Source organism: Haematobia irritans, chromosome 3 (assembly GCF_050003625.1).
Source record: "Haematobia irritans isolate KBUSLIRL chromosome 3, ASM5000362v1, whole genome shotgun sequence".
NCBI classification, from domain to species: domain Eukaryota; kingdom Metazoa; phylum Arthropoda; class Insecta; order Diptera; family Muscidae; genus Haematobia; species Haematobia irritans.
Genome location: NC_134399.1, coordinates 194,328,580 through 194,347,394, shown reverse-complemented (window position 1 = coordinate 194,347,394; position 18,815 = coordinate 194,328,580). Strand labels below are relative to the sequence as shown.

At 36.5% G+C, this 18,815-nt stretch overlaps 3 protein-coding genes and 2 long non-coding RNA genes across 5 annotated transcripts; 2 read left to right on the top strand and 3 right to left on the bottom strand.

Annotated features, from left to right (window-relative positions):
• Positions 1 to 1,677: 1,677 nt before the first annotated feature.
• PIG-T (phosphatidylinositol glycan anchor biosynthesis class T) lies at positions 1,678 to 3,771 on the top strand. Its single transcript, XM_075301125.1, has 2 exons — positions 1,678 to 2,030; positions 2,083 to 3,771. The coding sequence occupies exons 1-2, from the start codon at positions 1,775 to 1,777 to the stop codon at positions 3,678 to 3,680; spliced, it is 1,854 nt and encodes a 617-aa protein (XP_075157240.1). The 5' UTR covers positions 1,678 to 1,774; the 3' UTR covers positions 3,681 to 3,771.
• A 2,066-nt stretch (positions 3,772 to 5,837) lies between these two features.
• ND-49 (NADH dehydrogenase (ubiquinone) 49 kDa subunit) lies at positions 5,838 to 7,510 on the bottom strand. Its single transcript, XM_075301124.1, has one exon. The coding sequence runs from the start codon at positions 7,391 to 7,393 to the stop codon at positions 5,978 to 5,980; it is 1,416 nt and encodes a 471-aa protein (XP_075157239.1). The 5' UTR covers positions 7,394 to 7,510; the 3' UTR covers positions 5,838 to 5,977.
• Positions 7,511 to 7,524: 14 nt separating this feature from the next.
• LOC142230481 (uncharacterized) lies at positions 7,525 to 8,560 on the top strand. The gene is made up of 3 exons (XR_012720702.1): positions 7,525 to 8,183; positions 8,255 to 8,344; positions 8,403 to 8,560. It is a non-coding gene; the product is annotated as an uncharacterized LOC142230481 (long non-coding RNA).
• Positions 8,561 to 9,390: 830 nt separating this feature from the next.
• LOC142230479 (uncharacterized) lies at positions 9,391 to 13,798 on the bottom strand. Its single transcript, XM_075301123.1, has 2 exons — positions 12,465 to 13,798; positions 9,391 to 11,569 (listed from the first exon to the last, which is right to left on the bottom strand). Exons 1-2 carry the CDS (start codon positions 13,384 to 13,386, stop codon positions 10,092 to 10,094), a joined length of 2,400 nt encoding a protein of 799 aa, XP_075157238.1. The 5' UTR covers positions 13,387 to 13,798; the 3' UTR covers positions 9,391 to 10,091.
• A 920-nt stretch (positions 13,799 to 14,718) lies between these two features.
• LOC142229062 (uncharacterized) lies at positions 14,719 to 15,815 on the bottom strand. The gene is made up of 2 exons (XR_012720319.1): positions 15,378 to 15,815; positions 14,719 to 15,320 (listed from the first exon to the last, which is right to left on the bottom strand). It is a non-coding gene; the product is annotated as an uncharacterized LOC142229062 (long non-coding RNA).
• Between the last annotated feature and the right edge of the window lie 3,000 nt (positions 15,816 to 18,815).

Sequence of the window (18,815 nt, the reverse complement as noted above, 5' to 3'; positions counted from 1 at the left end):
AATCAAGATTTAATTCACACTCGTATGTTAACTGAAATTAATTTAGCTCTCGAACTGTATTCTTTTTTTGAATTTTGTTACCTTTGCTGATTTCCTTTGGAAAGTATCGTGAATTTGTTGTGAATCACGTGAATTATCGTGAATCGTGCGTGAACGTGAGTCTTTAAAAGTAATTCGTGCGTGAGTACTGGTTTTCATTTCGTGAATGTGCGTGAGTGGGATTGGCTACACCACGTATCGTGCGTGAATAAATATTTTGCTGCATGAATATGCGTGAGCGTGAGTGAAATTTCAGTAACGCGAACACCTCTACTTCTAATTATTAGAAAAAGTGAATTTTATGATAGTTGTGAAAGAATCATTCTCTTCCAGCATTTCAAAGTTCCATTTCATCCTCATCGCTACCACAGACTCGTAAGTGACACAACAACAATCGCCAACTGTGATGGTGGAAGCTTATCAAAAAGTATGAAATGTACATGAAAGTATTTTGCCATCACTATTGTTACAAGAGCCTTTTTAAAGGCCGGTACTATGTTCATTCTTGCGAAAAATTTTTATGGAAACCATTATTTCGCACATATAAAGCGGCGGTTTTTTAGGTAGCTTGGAGCGCTATTTTACAGGGAGCGATATTGGATAAGTTGGTGGTGTTGCTTGTTTTTACAAAATAACATTTTATTTTTCCTTGGGCAATTGATCTGCTATTCCTTTGATCCTTTGTATAGTTTCGGATCAAAAATATGGTCCGTGTTTGATTTATAAACCCGCACAAATAGTTTTTAATAAATAAATTATTTCTTAATTCACATTGCAAATGGCGCCGTGCTATAAACGTCAGTTTTTCAACACGAAAAAAACAAAGTATCACAAATGGAAAAAATTTCGCAAAATTTTCGCATTTTTTGGTTTTGTATGGAGTTTCAACGCGAAAACCGAACAGAGTACCGGCCTTAACATGGAATCGGGCAGCACTCAGTGATAAGAGAGAAGTTCACCAATGTGGTATCAAAATGGACTGAATAGTCTAAGTGAGCCTGATACATCGGGCTGCCACCTAACCTAACCTTACAAACTTATTTACTAATGGTCTTTTATAAATTTGTCAAAATAGACAAGTTTATGCGGTAAGAAAATCTCGTTTTTGTAAAAGCCAGAGTAAAAAAAACGATTTTCTATAAAAAATTTTCAAAATTTTGTCAACATTTTATTTCTATAGAAAATATTGACAAAGTTTTATTTCTATAGAAAATTTTGTCAAAATTTTATTACTATAGAAAATTTTGTCAAAATTTTAGTTCTATAGAAAATTTTCTGAACATTTTATTCTATAGAAAATTGTGTCAACATTTTATTCTATAGAAAATGATGTCAAAAATTTATTTTTATTTATAAATCGGTGACGTACCATTTTTGGAAGAATTCTACCAACTGTGGAAACCGCGATTGCAATACTACTGTAGTCTTTGTAAGCGGATATAAAACAAAAAAAAAATATATTTAAAATTGTGGAGTTGACAATTTTTGTTGAAATTTAGTGAAAAGTACTTTTTCGCTCAAAAAGATACCTTTTTTGTACTTTGTTAAAAATTGCATTTTCCATCCCTGATACACACACACACAACAAACCAACCAATAAGAGCAACAGAATTTGACAAAAGGACAAATTGTTTCTGTTTTACTGATTCTACCTTATAAGTGTACCCTGTTTAACGTCGGTGAAATATGTTATGATGGCTTGTTAGAATTCCTCAAGTTTCTAATTAAAAAAAACATGTCTAAATATTGTAAATTGGCATACATATTGCCCATATTATTATCATTTATTTGTGCAATATGTGCCCAACAAACAGTATCAAAGGATAATACAGCGAAGAAGAATGAGAACAAGCCGGTTATAAGAAATAAATCCAAAGAAAATCCTAACGAAGAATTTCACGAAGAGCTAGTTTTGACACCACTTGCGGATGGATTTGTAAATACTTATTTTCAATTTACAACGAGATGGAGATATGGAAGTAGAGAAAACTGTAAGTATATTTCTACAAATAGGTTAATTCTTGCTTAAAATATGATTTCCAGTGCACAACACTCGACTGATTCCCAGACCAATTGCTGAAATACTATTATACTCTGATGTTAAAGAATTTCACATAACATTGACCCAAGGTTTATGGCGCTATGAAACATGGGGTTATCCGGTTGTAGATGGGGCTCCAGGGGCTGAAGCGTGGTCATGGTTTGCGGGGGAAAATCTAACTGAGGATGAAGTTGATGAGCAGTGGCAACGTATTACCAATACATTTTCTGGCATTGTGTGTGCCTCCTTGAATTTCATGGACAAAACTAATACCATCACACCGAAATATGGATTTCGCCCACAGTTTTCCGATTCACCATTAAGCAATGTTACCAAACATTTACGGTATTCTAGTTTACCACGCGAGATAGTATGCACGGAGAATCTAACTCCATGGAAAAAACTTTTACCATGCAATAGCCATTACGGGTTTGCCTCCTTGCTCAACTCTGGGCATGTCCATAACACCAACTATCATTCTCTGGCTATAAAGTTTCGAACGTTGTGCAACAGTCGTGATGAATGTTTTCTAGAATTTACCGAATCTGCCAATTTAGTATATGACCCAAAGCTGCTGGGTTCTATGAACAACCTAGATTTTTCACTAAGACGAATGTTTGGACAAGGTTTAAATGGATATTGTGCTTTGGCGAGTAGCAGTAAAATATATGTTAATATGGAATTACCCATACCATACGATATAACTCCCTTACCCATGTATAATATATCTTCAACGAGAGGTGGCCAGACAACAAACTATGGAGTTTATGACATGCAACAACTTAAAGACACATCTTTGTTTAATATCGCATGGGTTGTTAAAAAGGCACAAAATTACGTTTTAACTCCTGCAAGTCCACCTTTATTGGCACATAGGTATATAGTCGGATATGGTCAAGAAAAGGGTAAAATAATCACCCAAATAACAAATAATCACTATTCGGAACTACCAATTGTGCTGCAAGAAAATATTCCATGGTTTATGCCGATTTATATGCATACATTGAAAATTAAAAATCGTCACAACGGAGAGATTATAAAACCTAAAGTTCTACAATACCGGCCGGGAATACAGCGAGAGAGACCTTATTATTTGGAACTAACATTTATGTTGCCCTCAAAAACCTCTGTAGAAATATCCTTTGATTTTGATTATATATTTCTCAAATGGCTTGAATATCCCCCAGACGCCAATCATGGTCATTATATAGGATCGGGCGTAATTACAACGTTAATGCCTGTGGCTCGTAATTACACTTCAATTCCATTAAGTGGCTACCGTTTTGCTGACTCGTTCAATGCTTCGAGAAGTTCGTATCTTCTTACTTTACGTACAGAATCCATTATACTATCTCTGCCTACTCCTGACTTCAGCATGCCATATAACGTCATTTGTTTAGCATGTACGGTTGTTGCCTTGGCCTTTGGCCCTATACATAGTGTGGCAACGAAAAAAATCGTTATAGAACAACAGGATTGTGAAGAGCCACAATCGTTTTTCGGAAAGATCTTAAAAAAGTTCAAAAGAAAGAGTAATAAAACGGTTTCCATTGTACCCAATGATGACATGACAGAGGCAAAAAATGAACACCAGCGATAAAATAAAGTAATATGATTAATTAGCTACATCCAAAATTTGTATTATTTTTCCCATAACTAGTCTTTAATAAAATTCCATATTTTTAATAAAATGTTGATGATATTTTTTTGTTAAATAAAATATATTATAGGTTATGTCAGGAATTCTGTTTTGGTGGACCCACTCGAAAAACTACTCTGGACTCTGGACTCGTTATAGAACAACAGGATTGTGAAGAGCCACAATCGTTTTTCGGAAAGATCTTAAAAAAGTTCAAAAGAAAGAGTAATAAAACGGTTTCCATTGTACCCAATGATGACATGACAGAGGCAAAAAATGAACACCAGCGATAAAATAAAGTAATATGATTAATTAGCTACATCCAAAATTTGTATTATTTTTCCCATAACTAGTCTTTAATAAAATTCCATATTTTTAATAAAATGTTGATGATATTTTTTTGTTAAATAAAATATATTATAGGTTATGTCAGGAATTCTGTTTTGGTGGACCCACTCGAAAAACTACTCTGGACTCTGGTTATGCGGGACCCCGCCTGCGTACATCCTTGGCATTTTTTTATACCCTCCACCATAGGATGGGGTTATATTAACTTTGTCATTCCGTTTGTAACACATCGAAATATTGGTCTAAGACCCCATAAAGTATATATATTCTGGGTCGTGGTGAAATTCTGAGTCGATCTGAGCATGTCCGTCCGTCTGTTGAAATCACGCTAACTTCCGAACGAAACAAGCTATCGACTTCAAACTTGGCACAAGTAGTTATTATTGATGTAGGTCGGATGGTATTGCAAATGGGCCATATCGGTCCACTTTTACGTATAGCCCCCATATAAACGGACCCCCAAATTTGGCTTGCGATTGCTCTAAGAGAAGCAAATTTCATCCGATCCGGCTGAAATTTGGTACATGGTGTTACTATATGGTCTCTAACAACCATGCAAAAATTGGTCCACATCGGTCCATAATTATATATAGCCCCCATATAAACCGATCCCCCGATTTGGCTTGCGGAGCCTATAAGAAAAGCAAATTTCATCCGATCCGGCTGAAATTTGGTACATGACATTGGTATATGTTATCTAATGACCATGCAAAAAGTGGTCCACATCGGTCCATAATTATATATAGCCCCCATATAAACCGATCCCCCGATTTGGCTTGCGGAGCCTCTAAGAAACGAAAATTTTATCCGATCCAGCTGAAATTTGGTACATGGTGTTGGTATATGTTCTCTAATGACCATGCAAAAATTGGTCCATATCGGTCAATAATTATATATAGCCCCCATATAAATCGATTCCCAGATTTGTCCTCCGGAACCTCTTGGAGGAGCAAAATTCATCCGTTCCGGTTGAAATTTGGAACATGGTGTTAGAATGTCGCCTCTAACAAACACGCAAGAATTGGTCCATATCGGTCCATAATTATATATAGGCCCCATATAAACCGTTCCCCAGATTTGATCTCCGGAGCCTCTTGGAGGAGCAAAATTCATCCGATCCGGTTGAAATTTGCAACCCAAGTAATTCGATTGTGGATGACAGTCTTCATTAGAAGTTTCTACGCAATCCATGGTGGAGGGTACATAAGCTTCGGCCTGGCCGAACTTACGGCCGTATATACTTGTTTCTTTTTGGGATAAACAAATATTTCAGTTTGGAATATTATAGGACACATCATTTTTGAATTATTTTAATGGAAAAATGTGTACCCTGGATAAAAGCTAAAGAATTTTACAGAAGATCAAGCAGCACTACGCCTGAAATAACGGGCTGTCACTATACCTAAACGAGGCAACTAAACTATTGCCCCATATAAAAACTACTGATACAACTATTGCAATATCAGTGTGAAAATTGAATAATGATAAAGGACCTCTTCTCCAAATGCATTTTGATATTACGGTGAAAGCATATATGGAAGCTTTGTAACGCACAAGAATGCCACCAGCGTTACTGACAGGGGATAAACAACCACTTCTGTAAAAACCACGACCATTTGTATATGTGACTCAACTGAATAGTTTAAATGAGCTTTAGGACATAACAATACGGCGTCGCCACACGCTTATAACCTCCTATTGTGTGAAGGAAATATTGTTTTATATGTTTCGGAAAACGAATAAATGAAAATGGATAAATAAGAGATTACATTCGACTTTCGTATTAACTATTTTTTATTTTTCGTATATTGAGGGCGCCCATAGGGACACACAAAAACTTCATTCGCTACATTCGTGACCAACTCTTTCTACCGAATTTTAACATCACACTAATACACATGTAATTAAATTTATCGATCGATTTCACCAAATACAACGTCCAAAGTACCAATGATTGCTACAATATCAGCCAACATATGCTGACGGCCGACATGATTTAATGCGGCTAAATGGGCAAATCCAGGGGCTTTGATTTTGCAACGATAAGGGCGACTGGATCCGTCCGATACCAAATAAACACCAAACTCACCCTTTGGTGCTTCAATAGCGGTATATGTGGCACCAGGTGGCACTTGATAGCCTTGCGTGAACAATTTGAAATGATGAATTAGAGCCTCCATAGATTGTTTCATTTCAGCGCGACTAGGTGGTGTCACCTTATTGTCATCTGTTTTGATTTCGCCAGCGGGCATTTGGTTCAAGCATTGATCGATAATACGCAACGATTGACGCATTTCCTCCACGCGACACAAATAACGATCGTAACAATCACCTTTAGTGCCGATTGGAACATCGAAATCAACCAAATCGTAGGCATCATAGGGTTGTTGTTTTCTCAAATCCCATTTAATACCAGAACCTCTCAACATAACTCCACTGAAACCATAATTGAGGGCTTCTTCAGCAGTGACAACACCAATATCTGCGGTACGTTGCACCCAAATACGATTGGTGGTGAGAACATCCTCAACTTCATCCAAACGTTCGGCAAATTTGCTAGCAAATTCATAAATATCATCCATTAAACCCAAAGGCATATCCAAGGACACACCACCAGGGCGAATGTAGGCAGCGTGCATACGAGCACCAGATACACGCTCATAAAATTCCATCATTTTCTCACGTTCCTCAAAGAGCCAGAAGAATGGAGTTAATGCACCAACATCCAAGGCATGTGTACCAACGGCCATGATGTGATTCAAAATACGGGTAATTTCCGCAAACAAAACACGAATATACTTGGCACGTAATGGCACTTCGATATTCAAAAGTTTCTCCACAGCCAAGGAGTAACATTGTTCATTACACATCATTGATACGTAGTCCAAACGATCGAAATAGGGCAAAGCTTGGGTATAGGTTTTATATTCGATTAGCTTTTCGGTACCACGATGCAAAAGACCGATGTGTGGATCACAGTGCATAACTGTTTCACCATCCAATTGCATGACCAAACGCAACACACCGTGAGCAGCAGGATGTTGAGGGCCAAAATTCAATGTCAAGTTACGAATCGACTTTTCCACCGGTGTAACTTGATGATTCCATGGTGGTAGTTTCCACTGAGAGGTTATGTCATCTGGGTACATAACGGGGCCAGCGAATTGCTGTAAAAATTCTGGATCTGGATACCATTTAGCGGCTCCACGCTTCTGCTGCTTATTTAATGATGCTTGAGATGCACTTGGTGCAGTGGCTGCTTTCGCCAACTGAAGTCCCACAGAGGCAAAACGCTTCGAAAATGCATTTACATAATACAAAGCCATTTTCTACGAGTTCTTAATACACCACACAATTATTGCCTCTTTCTTCAGGGTCGTAATTGAACTGAATACATTCGCTCTCATATGTTGAACATATGATTCCGTTTGACATTTAGCTCAATTGTCAGTGTAAACATAAATACATCGAAAAAACTACAACAGATGACATTTATTATACGGTTTAAATAGTCAAACAAAAATGGAATGCGTATATAGAATATGCAAAAGCACAATTATTTTGACATTTCGTTAACATCCTGGCGTTTCCCAAATTCTTTTAAAATCCCTTGACCACTGATGCCATATCAATGGATACTGATTTTCTGACATATTTGATCTCAGCTGATTGGTCAAGAATGCGTCAATTTATATTTTATTTATTCCGCTGATTTTTCGCAGAATATTCATTCAACGATGTCTAAGCCGACAATAAAAAATGCTATAAATTTGTACTCATACGACTAAAGGAAATCAACTAAATTACCTCACTATTTATTTAAGTCTATGGACCTCAATCCTCAGAGACTAACAGAATTAAAAGTAAATAATATCTATAGTAGAGTCAAATTTGTTTAATGGACTTTCCAAATCACGCAAACAACTCAATTTAAAACTCCTTTCTCCTATGTAAAGGTATATTAAAAAGTTCGCATTGACTCAAATTTCGTAAAGCGAATATATTCAAGAAGCAACTGACAATCTGTAACTCCATAGATGGTCTTGTAAATATGTTTTTTATGGAACCTTTGGTTCTATTGTACATGAATCAATCTACAATTATCTTCATAGGAAGGTAGAGGATCAATAAATGCAATTCGTCCCAAAACCAAATTTAATCAATTGCTTTTGTTGTTGTTGTAACAGTTATTGGTTTCATTCCATCCATTTTTTTACGCTTTGGTAAATCAGCTTGTATCCATATGAAAGTACTCTACAACAAAGAAGGATTGTCGGGTAAGTTTGGCTGGACAAGGAAAAAAAGTAACGAGTGTCATGTGGTCATTGGTTACAGATGGGACACACGCACAGTTGCCACAGTTGGAAGAATTTTACCAAAAATGGTAGATTTTTTACTGTTTGGTAGAATTCTTGATACTCCACTCCAACTAAGAGGTACTTCACAAACTTTTATAAAAATAAATTTCTGTAGAAATACAGTTTTGAAAAAAATTTTCTATAGAAATACAATTTTGACAAAATTTGCTATAGAAGTAAAACTTTGACAAAATTTTCTACAGAAAATAAAACTTTGACAAAATTTTCCACAGAAATAAAATTTTGACAAAATTTTCTAAAGAAATAAAATTTTGACAAAATTATCTATAGAAAAATTGTATTTCAATATATAAATAAAACATTAACACAATTTTCTACAGAAACAAAATTTTGGCAAAATTTTCTATGGAAATAACATTTTGGCAAAATTTTCTATAGAAATATTGTATTTCAATAGAAAATTTTGTTAATGTTTTATTTATATAGAAAAATGTAATTTCTATAAAAAATTTTGTCAAACTTTTATTTATTTTTATACAAAATTTTGTCAATATATTATTTCTAAGAAAATTTTGAATAGAAATACATTTTTAACAAAATTTTCTATAGAAATAAAATTTTTCTATACATTTAAACCTTAACAAAATTTTCTATTGAAATACAATTTTGACAAAATTTTCTATACAAATAAAATTTAGACAAAATTTTCTATAGAGATAAAATTTTTGCAAAATTTTCTACAGAAATAAAATGTTGACAAAAAAATTCTATAGAAACAAAATTTTCGACAGAAAAAAAAAATTTTTGAAGATCAAGGAAGGAATTCTTACCATCAATCATGGGGATGATTTTTCTCGACATGGAATTGTATTCCATAGTCTGGATAAACGAACTACGAATGATCTTTCTAAATCAAAGCGGCAGTTACGACCATAGACATACTTTAAAATACAATGAAAAGAAGATTGAATCCTACGAACGTTTGACCTGTTTAAAATTAGACGTTGTTATGAGGAATGATTTTTTTAATTAACTTATATTATTCAAAGAGATATCTTAATCAAAATTTTATAGCTTGGCAAAATTAAAATTTATCTTATATTTAATACAAATACAAATATGATTACGGTTTGTTTTCGAAAAATAGTATACACAATTAACAAGAAATTAAAAAAATTAATTTAGGAATTGGGCAATAAAAAAAATCTGACCGAGCAAAACGAAAAAAAGTATAAAAACAACTAATATATAGTCTTTAAACTTAGATAATTATAATTTAATGTTTGCATATATATGTAGTTATTAAATATATTTTAGTTTTCAAAACAGATTATGATAGATGTTAAACAGGTCCATCGCTGTGTCGTCTATAATCATTCTGAATAATGTTCTCACCGATGATAACTGCTTACATTGAAACTGCTAATTTTATGTACCGAATGTAATTAGAACGAGCAAATCTTTACAAAATTGGAAGCATGCATTTCGTAAATTAGCCAATTGGCTATTAAAACATGATTTTTCCATCCATTATTATTATTAAACTTATTGCGAACATTTGTATATTCACTATGAGCTACCAATTGCCGAGGACACCACTGAACAGCAGTTTCAACAATATAATTGCTACTTTTGTGGTATTTAGCCAACACATTGGATTTTATCGTTGCTATTCGTTGACACTTTTATGAAAATTATGTCAAATTTACTGTGGGGGCTGGTTACTATAATAGTAGGCTCCAGGAGGGGGACCCTGTGGTGGAGCGCCAGGTGGCGGCATTTGTTGTCCGGTTGGACGATAACCTTGATAGCCCTGAGGGGATGGAGGTGGATATTGGCCTTGTGGCGGCATTGCACCATAGCCGCCCTGCGGCTGATGATAGCCATGTTGTGGATAACCCCCGCCGGGAGGTGGTGGCCCATAACCTTGAGGCGGCGGCGGTGGAGCTCCATACGGCTGGGCACCGGGAGGTGGTTGATATTGGTTTGGAGCCATGGGTGGTGGACCTTGTCCCGGAGCTCCATTTGATGGAGGCGCTGTATTATTGGGCCCGGCCCCCGGTGCTCCCTGTGGCGGTGGAGGTTGCGAATATGGTGAATTTGCACCAGCCCCACTTACCGGTGGAGATGAGTATGTTGGTTGTGGTCCGGATGACGGAGGTCCACTGTTGGAAGCCGGAGGATAGCTTTGCTGTGTTTGTTGTTGTGTGGATGGTGGAGGGCCTTGACCGGGTGGCGTTGAAGACTGCTGTCCTCCCGGTTGCTGAGAAGGCGGAGTGGGAGCTGTAGTTACTGTGTTTGAACTACTTGTTGGTGGCTGTGCGGGTGGTGGGGTCGACTGCACACTTGATGGAGGTGGTTGATTCTGGGGTCCATTGGCACCACTAACAGGAGGCTGTTGTTGATTTGGGGGTGGAGTTTGTCCTGGGCTCGGCGATGAATAACTACCAGGTGGAGCACCAGTGTTGGGAGGTCCACCTTGTGCTGAATTAGGTGGCTGAGTACCTTGTGATGGTGGCGGTCCCTGACCTGGATATCCTTGAGGACCAGGTCCAGCCTGCTGATATGGTTGATACGGTGATTGAGCTTGGCTGGTGGGCGGTGGTCCACTGGCTTGACCATAGCTATTTGCTGGTGGAGCTCCATAACCATAACCCATGGGAGGAGGTGGTCCATATTGATTTGGTGGAGGCCCTTGATTAGCCCCAGGTGGACCATACATTTGTCCTGGAGGTGGCTGTTGTCCCGCTCCCATTTGCTGATTTGGAGGAGGAGGATAAGATCCTGGTGGACCTTGCTGTCCACTGCTAGCACCATAAGGATGTTGACCGGGAGGACCGCTATTTGAGTTTGAGGGAGGCATACCGGCATGACCCTGATAGCCGGGTTGTGCATTTGGTGGTGGTGGTCCATAGCCATGTGCGGGCGGTCCATAGGGGTAACCACCTTGGGGTGGATATTGTGGTTGTTGTTGTGGAGGATAACCAGGATAATGACCATGTTGTTGTGGTGGCTGATAAGCACCTCTATATTGGTTTTGCTGCGGCGGTGGACCTTGAGGTGGCTGCTGTGGAGCCTGTTGGTTTGGTGGTCCTTGCTGTTGCTGTTGTTGCTGCTGCGACGAACCCTGTCCTTGTTGGGGTGTACCGGGTGTTGAAGGGACACTGTTGGGTCTTTGTTGGCCTACATGAAAATGATATTTTAAAATCGTATAAGAAAAAAGAGACAAATTGAACAAAATCGTTGGATATGGTTATATCCGCACACAAGCTCCCAAAAGAATGTTTCGAAACGTTTCCAATATTGACAAAGGGTATTCACTTTATAAGAATGCCGAATACGCTCGAATTTTTTTTAATATTTGCTTTTATTCAACTTCTAAAGAGAAATATATCCCAGGTATAACTACGATATTTGCAGTAATAACCTTACGGGTAGCTCAGGATACAAAATATTCCCACTTGCTTCATCGCAAACACTTTCTCAAGGATATGGAAGTACATACAATAATTTTAATTAGTTTGTGGTAGAGCTATATGCATATTCGAATTGGAACTTAACAAAACAGGGTACAAGAGAAATATTGCCTTTTCAATTTACATGAACTAAAATTGCTTTTACATAAAATGGGCTTAGACTAGTTGCATTGACGACAAAAATTCTACATATTTCAATAATAAATACAACATAATACCACACAAATTACTGGATTTTGTGTAGGTAAGGTATATTGGCAGCCCGATATTTCAGGCTCACTTAGTCCATTGTGATACCACAGTGGTGAACTATTCTCTTATTACTGAGTGCTGGCCGATTCTATGTTTAGCTCAATGACAAATGGACCTACTTTTTATAGCCGAGTCCGAATGGCGTTCCACATTGCAGTTTTTATGTACCAATATATTTGATTAATTTATGCTATATTATGCTTTAACGGTGTTAGCCGTTTGGGTGTACTTGGAACTGGAATCTATATATGAATGACAAATAGATTGTTGTTTTTTTTTTTTTTTCTCAGAACAATACTAATCCTTAGAGGGAGACCAAATCTTAATAGAAAAATTTGAATATAACTTACCTCCTTGTGTGTTATTATTTGGAGCTTGTGGTTGCTGTCCAGGTTGTTGTCCAGGCTGGCCTGGTCCAGGAGGCTGCGAACCAGGTGGTCCGGGTGCCCGGTATGGACCCTGTTGTGGTTGTTGTGGTGGTGGACCTTGTTGTGATTGGCTGCCATTTGGAGGAATTCCAGGATGTTGTGGAGGAACTTGACCACCGTATGGAGGCATTTGAACTCCCGATGGTGGTTGACCACTGTTATCATGTTGCATAGACGACATACCACCTTGTGTTCCAGGAGGACCTCCCATTTGGGATTGACCCGTTGGAGGAGGTGGACCACCTTGCAATGCTTGTTGTTGAGGAGGTGGCGGTCCCGAAGAACCCATCATACCATGCGGACCCTGTTGTTGTGATTGCGGCTGCAAAATGTGTGGTGGAGGCAGTATTTGATTAATGTTCATTGTAGGATCTGCCAACTGGGCTAAATAAACGAGATTCCTGTGCAAAGCAATGTGATACGATGTACACTCATACGACTTTCCCATGTTCTGGAAGCTTTGTATCGTTTGGATAATTTTACAATTTTCGTCAAGAATTTTCTGTATATGTGTGGGACTTGGTGGGGGAACGCCACCATGTTGGCCGGGAGAAGGTACACCCATCATACCGTCGGGACCGCCAGTTGGACCACCCATAACACCCATTGGAGGTCCCCGTTGCATTTGTGGGCCCCCAGCAGCCATACCCATACCCGGCGGCATTCCAGGACCACCCCCACCGGGGCCCATCATTCCCGGACCACCAACAACTGATTGTTGTTGTTGTGGTGGTTGCATAGAATTCGGTGTGGTTGATTGTGGTGGCTGCATCATACTTCCCGGTGGTGGCTGACCAGGCGCCTGCTGTTGAGGCGGGGGTTGCGGTGGGAAGACGGCGGTCATTTTACTGGCCGCCGCCTTCTTCTTCCGCTTGGGAGTTTTTTCCTGTTTTTCCACAATTTTGACTGCTTTTTGTTACCACAGAAGAAAAATTCAAAACTGATACCAACAATGCGACTATATCGCCTTTTCCACAAATCAATGTGAGTATATGCTGTGATTTTTTCTTGCAACAACTTCTATCGGCTTTGCGGCTTTTTCCTTCCACGTCCGGTTTTTTCTCTACCAATAATTTTTCATTTCAATTAATAAAAAGACATTTATTATTTCTACAATAAATATAATGAAAACAATTTTGAATATATTTTATATCACTGACATATACACAGCGACCACAAAAAAATTAATATATTTGATTTATAAAATAGAATAATGACGCTGTGCTACACTTTGCAAAATTACATGCACCCTCGAATTAGTGTTGGGAAAGTAACGAGTATTTGATTGGAAGTACTCGTTACTGACTAATCTTTTGATTACTCGTTACAGTTAAATGAGTACTCAATATCTACAATACAATCCCAATAAACACAAACGTTTGAAAAATGCTAAAATTCAACTGTTTTTCAAACAATTAGGGAATATTTATAATATTCGATCATTACAGAACTTACTGGAATTTTCGTTCGCCTCGAGACGAACGAAACGTCAAAAATCACTCGTTGATATCTCGAGAACTAGAGTTTGAATCACAATTGTTTCGGTGGTCGATAGTAAATCATAAAGGATGAGTCCATGGCAAAGTTGGAGGATTTGTAGCAAATATATATAAAGTTATTTTAGTTTCACTCTAGACGAACGATTCGTCGCGGGACGATTTTGAGTTTCATGAACAGGCAGTTATTTTTTGCTACAAGAACAATGTTTTTATTATTTTACCCATTATATATCCAACACGACCATAAAAAAGTTCACAGGATCAAATAGAAATTCCCATAACCATTCAATTGGTTACGATAACCAATGCCGATAAATTTGGTTTTATGTCGTATAAAATTGTTGAGCTAACCACCAGCATGGGAATCAACAAATGGTTGGTACAACCAAAAGTTGAGTAAACTAATAGAATCTTAGTCAAATTATGGGACGCGCTTAAGGCAGTTGTTGCAAACAAATAACTATTAATATCAACATCGACATCAAGGCATATTAATTAATATGCCTTGCATCGACATGTTAGATGATATGACGCTACATAATTTGCAAAACGGGGAACAGCGTCACTAAATGTACTTAGTAATAGTCCGCAATAAATTGAATAGTTTATCCCATAGATTAGAATTTGGCTTAAGGTAAGTATCGCACCGATTTATAAAAAAAGGAATATTACAAAAGTTTCCATAAAGTTTGCAGGCTTCATACACCAACCAACACAAATACTTTTATTGTATTAAGCACATAAAATTCTAGAACTACTTCAGAGATCTGTATTTATATCTAGAGACTTAAGGAGGACATTTCTGGTAAGTATAAGTCTATGAATTATAATTTTATATTTATAAAAACTGTAATATGTACGTACATGCATAATATATGAAAATTGAATTATATAATCTCAATATAATCTGCCCTTTTCATTTAATATTGGAATTTGGTAAGTATATCTAACAATAAATAACATCGTGGGAGGTTGCACCAACAAACCATATAAATAACAACCAATTTCTCATATCCGAAACGAATGCTTTCGTTCGACTAGGATTCCCAAAACAGCTGAATAATAATAAAATAATTATCCCAAAACAGCTGGCAAATAATTCGGTTGAGGCAACGAATTTGTTTTCTAGGTGTAGTTATGGAAAAGGATAGATTATCCATCCATTGGTTGCACTTTGAAAGATTTGTGGAAAATTTCACTTGTCGATGAGACACCATATTTTTTCATCGATCAGCTTCTGAATGCTTCCAAAAATGTGTCATCCAAAGATATTAGTTTTCTGCAAATAAATATGCGTTTAGAGAATTCTTTAACTTTTCATTCCATTTTAACTTACCAAATAATATAATTTCAAATAATTTCCAAACAATTTCCGTATTTTTATATTTCTACGCGGCATAAAGATGTTTTGAAAACCACAAAATTCGAGTCGTAGCCATCAAATTGTGATCGAAATGAAGGAATGGTTCGTCGAATGGTTCCATAACATAGATCAGCAAATAAAATGGGATAAATGCAAATAAAATGGGATGTTTAAATGTTACCGCTTTCAAGGTACCACATTTAGGATTTATGCAGGATGGAGGATGCATCCTTAGTTCACAAAAATTGACGCCTTTCAAAGTTGTTACGCCGTTTATCAGTGATGCCAACTCCCGAAATGCAAAAAGCACCAAATATATATTATTAACTGTTGGGAAAGAAAATATTATTAAAAATTATACAAATGGTCTTTTTTGAATTTTTTATTAAAGTAACGAGTAGTAACGAGTACTCAATTCAAAAGTAACGAGTAGTCAAAAGTAATCAAAATTTCCAACATTACCTCGAATTGATTGCCAATTTTCAGAGGTGTATTTTTTGCCTACCTAATGCAAAGCCGTATTTTCGCATGGCGCAATTGCAGGGTACACTTATATAAAAGTTTACACATTTGAATTTGACGGCGCTTCTGAGAATCCCCACCAGTCGAAAACGATCGTATACGACATCCAAAACTCGTCGGAAAAGCGCCGCCACTATTGAGAAGTTGTACAACGCCAAGTTACTACAAAAAAGCATCGCATGAGTGCAATTATTACGTGCCTTTTTATTAAATTTTAAACGACGCCAAAAAGAGCCCTTCCAAACAATCAGGATTTGATTGTGAATTTTAAGATAGTCAAGAAAATACGATTGTTTAGATGTTTATTAATTTGATTTGACCACTATCACCACACATTTAACATAATTTTTTCATTAATAATAGAATCATGTTTATTTACAAGTGGCAAGTTACATTTTGCAGCGTCTATCAGCCAGTGTTTTTATTCTTGATGGAGGCAGCGTGTCTGTAAAATATCTGAAAACAATCACTTTATTCCATTTGAAAAGTCAAAAATTGTTCACCTATATACCTTTACAATTAAAAGGCGAAAAAACGATGTTTTCAGCACTTCATTATCGATTTTATTTAAGTAAATTATAAGAAGCTAGTTGCGCTAGGTATTTCACAAAATATATATTGATGTTGATTTATATTTTGTAAATCAACATCATTCTATTATTAATGAAAAAAATTTTGTTAAATGTGTTGTAATAGTAGGCTGTCCATTACATCTCTTTTAAAGAGAACATGTTCTCTTTTTGTGTTCGTATCTTTTTGTTCACTCTCTTTTTTGGTGCCGTATTTTTATGTCCAACAGTGCTCTTTATGTACTCTATTTCAAAAAAATCCTAGATTGATGGAATTTTATTTATTTAGTAGGAATTCGCCACAATTGTTCGCCAATAATTGTTTTCTGGGTTAAATCTGTTGACAAATTAAAGGCCGGAACACAATTGCGATGTTTCGACGTACCGCGTAAAAATTAGAAATAGATGTAATTGAACGTACGACGTAAATACGCCAATACGTTGTCGTCGTCAATTGTGGGCGAGATCATAGGAACATGTGTGTTTTATTTTTGACAGCGTATTTTTGAATTTATTCTGTTTATTTTGTGATTCTTTTTGTTTTTTATTGTTTTATTATATTTTTATTTCGTTGTTTCTCTCATTAGAAACTATTAATATTTTATTTTAACATCAATAAAATTATTAATTATTTAATAAAGAATTTTTTTATTGTAAACTAATTTTTAGTTAAAATGTTCTCTTTTTTTAAAGCGAAAGTTCTCTTTTGAAAATTATCCATGTGGAAACCCTATGTAATAGTGGTACAAATGTTATATTTATAAGAATTTATAAATGTTTAATCAAATTAATAAACATCTAAGCAATCGTGTTTTACTTGACCACAATGATTCTTTTACAACAATCTTAAAATTCACTTTTTATGATTGTTTGAAGGGTCTCTTATTGGCGTCGTTCTAAATTTATTTAAAAAGTCACCTAATAATTGGACTCGTGCGATGCTTTTTTGTAGTAACTTGGCGTCAATGGTGATGGTGCTTTTCCGACGAGTTTTGGATGTCGTATATTTTGACGTGGTGGGGATTCTCAGAAGCGCCGACAAAATCAAAAAATGTTGGCAGGGTTGCGCTTGGCGTTTTACAATATATAAAATGGGTCTTCTAACTGTAGTGATGTCAAAATACTTTCATGTACATTTTGTACTTTTTGATATGCTTCCCCCATCAGAGTTGGCGATTGTTGTAGTGACATTTACTTGTCTGTGGTAGCGATGAGGATGAAATGGAACTTTGAAATGCTGGCAGGGAAGTGATAGTCGTATAAATTTTATATATATATAAGAATTTCTAAATGTTTAATCAAAAAAATAAACATTTAAACAATCGAGTTTCACTTGACCACAATGATTCTTTTACAACTATCTTAAAATGCACTTTTTCTAATATATTGAAGGGGCTCTTGTTGGCGACATTTTAAATTTATCTAAAAAGGCACCTAATAATTGCACTCATGCGATGCTTTTTTGTAGTAACTTGGAGTGGTACAACTTCTCAATAGTGACAGCGCTTTTCCGACGTATTTTGGATATCGTATACGACTGTTTTCGACGTGGTGGGGATTCTCAGAAGCGCCGACAAATTCAAAAAATGTTGGCTGGGTAATAACTATGTTTTAAGCACTTTATTTTCGTTTCTATTTAAATAAATTATAATAAGCGCTTGATGTTTCACAAAATATAAAATGGCTCTTGTAACTTTTATGTACATTTCGTACTTTTTGATGGGCTTCCCTCATCACAGTTGGAGATTGTTTTAGTGTCACTTACGAGTCTGTAGCGATGAGGATGAAATGAAACTTTGAAATACTGACAGGGGTGTAATGCGCTCTACAGACTATCAGTTATTCTGGACGGAATGTCGGTGTTTTTAAAGAATCTTACAGGGTGTCGGATCGATACGACTTGTCGACAATGACTAAATAATCGGTAAATGTGTTATCGATACCATAAACAGCAGCAGTATCGATTATGCCTTCGGACTTTACTTATAATGTGCACAATATATGGGATATGTTCGACACGAGCACTGTCGTCCGGAATAACTGATAGTCTTTAAAACGCATAATGCATAAACGCAATATTGTCGTATTGTCGAGGGACCTTTTTAATAAATAATGCTAAAAAGCCAAGATTTAACAAATTGGAGTTAACTTTTCGGGATCCCGAAAAATCCAGTGATTCAAAATAAAAAAAAATCGGAAATAACCTCGTCGCGAAAATCACAGGATTTCGGATTTATCCCGTGTGACATCCCTATGCCCAACTTACATTTGGAACGTCCCCATAAACACAAACGTTTGAAAAATGCTAAATTTCAACAAT

Excerpts from the sequence above, each read along its gene's own strand:
- ND-49 (XM_075301124.1), bottom strand. The coding sequence starts at position 7,393 with ATGGCTTTGTATTATGTAAATGCATTTTCGAAGCGTTTTGCCTCTGTG.
- LOC142230479 (XM_075301123.1), bottom strand. The coding sequence starts at position 13,386 with ATGACCGCCGTCTTCCCACCGCAACCCCCGCCTCAACAGCAGGCGCCT. Across the intron at positions 11,570-12,464 it reads AAATAATAACACACAAGGAG|GCCAACAAAGACCCAACAGT; the intron begins GTAAGTTATATT and ends ATTTTCATGTAG.
- PIG-T (XM_075301125.1), top strand. The coding sequence starts at position 1,775 with ATGTCTAAATATTGTAAATTGGCATACATATTGCCCATATTATTATCA. Across the intron at positions 2,031-2,082 it reads ATATGGAAGTAGAGAAAACT|TGCACAACACTCGACTGATT; the intron begins GTAAGTATATTT and ends TATGATTTCCAG.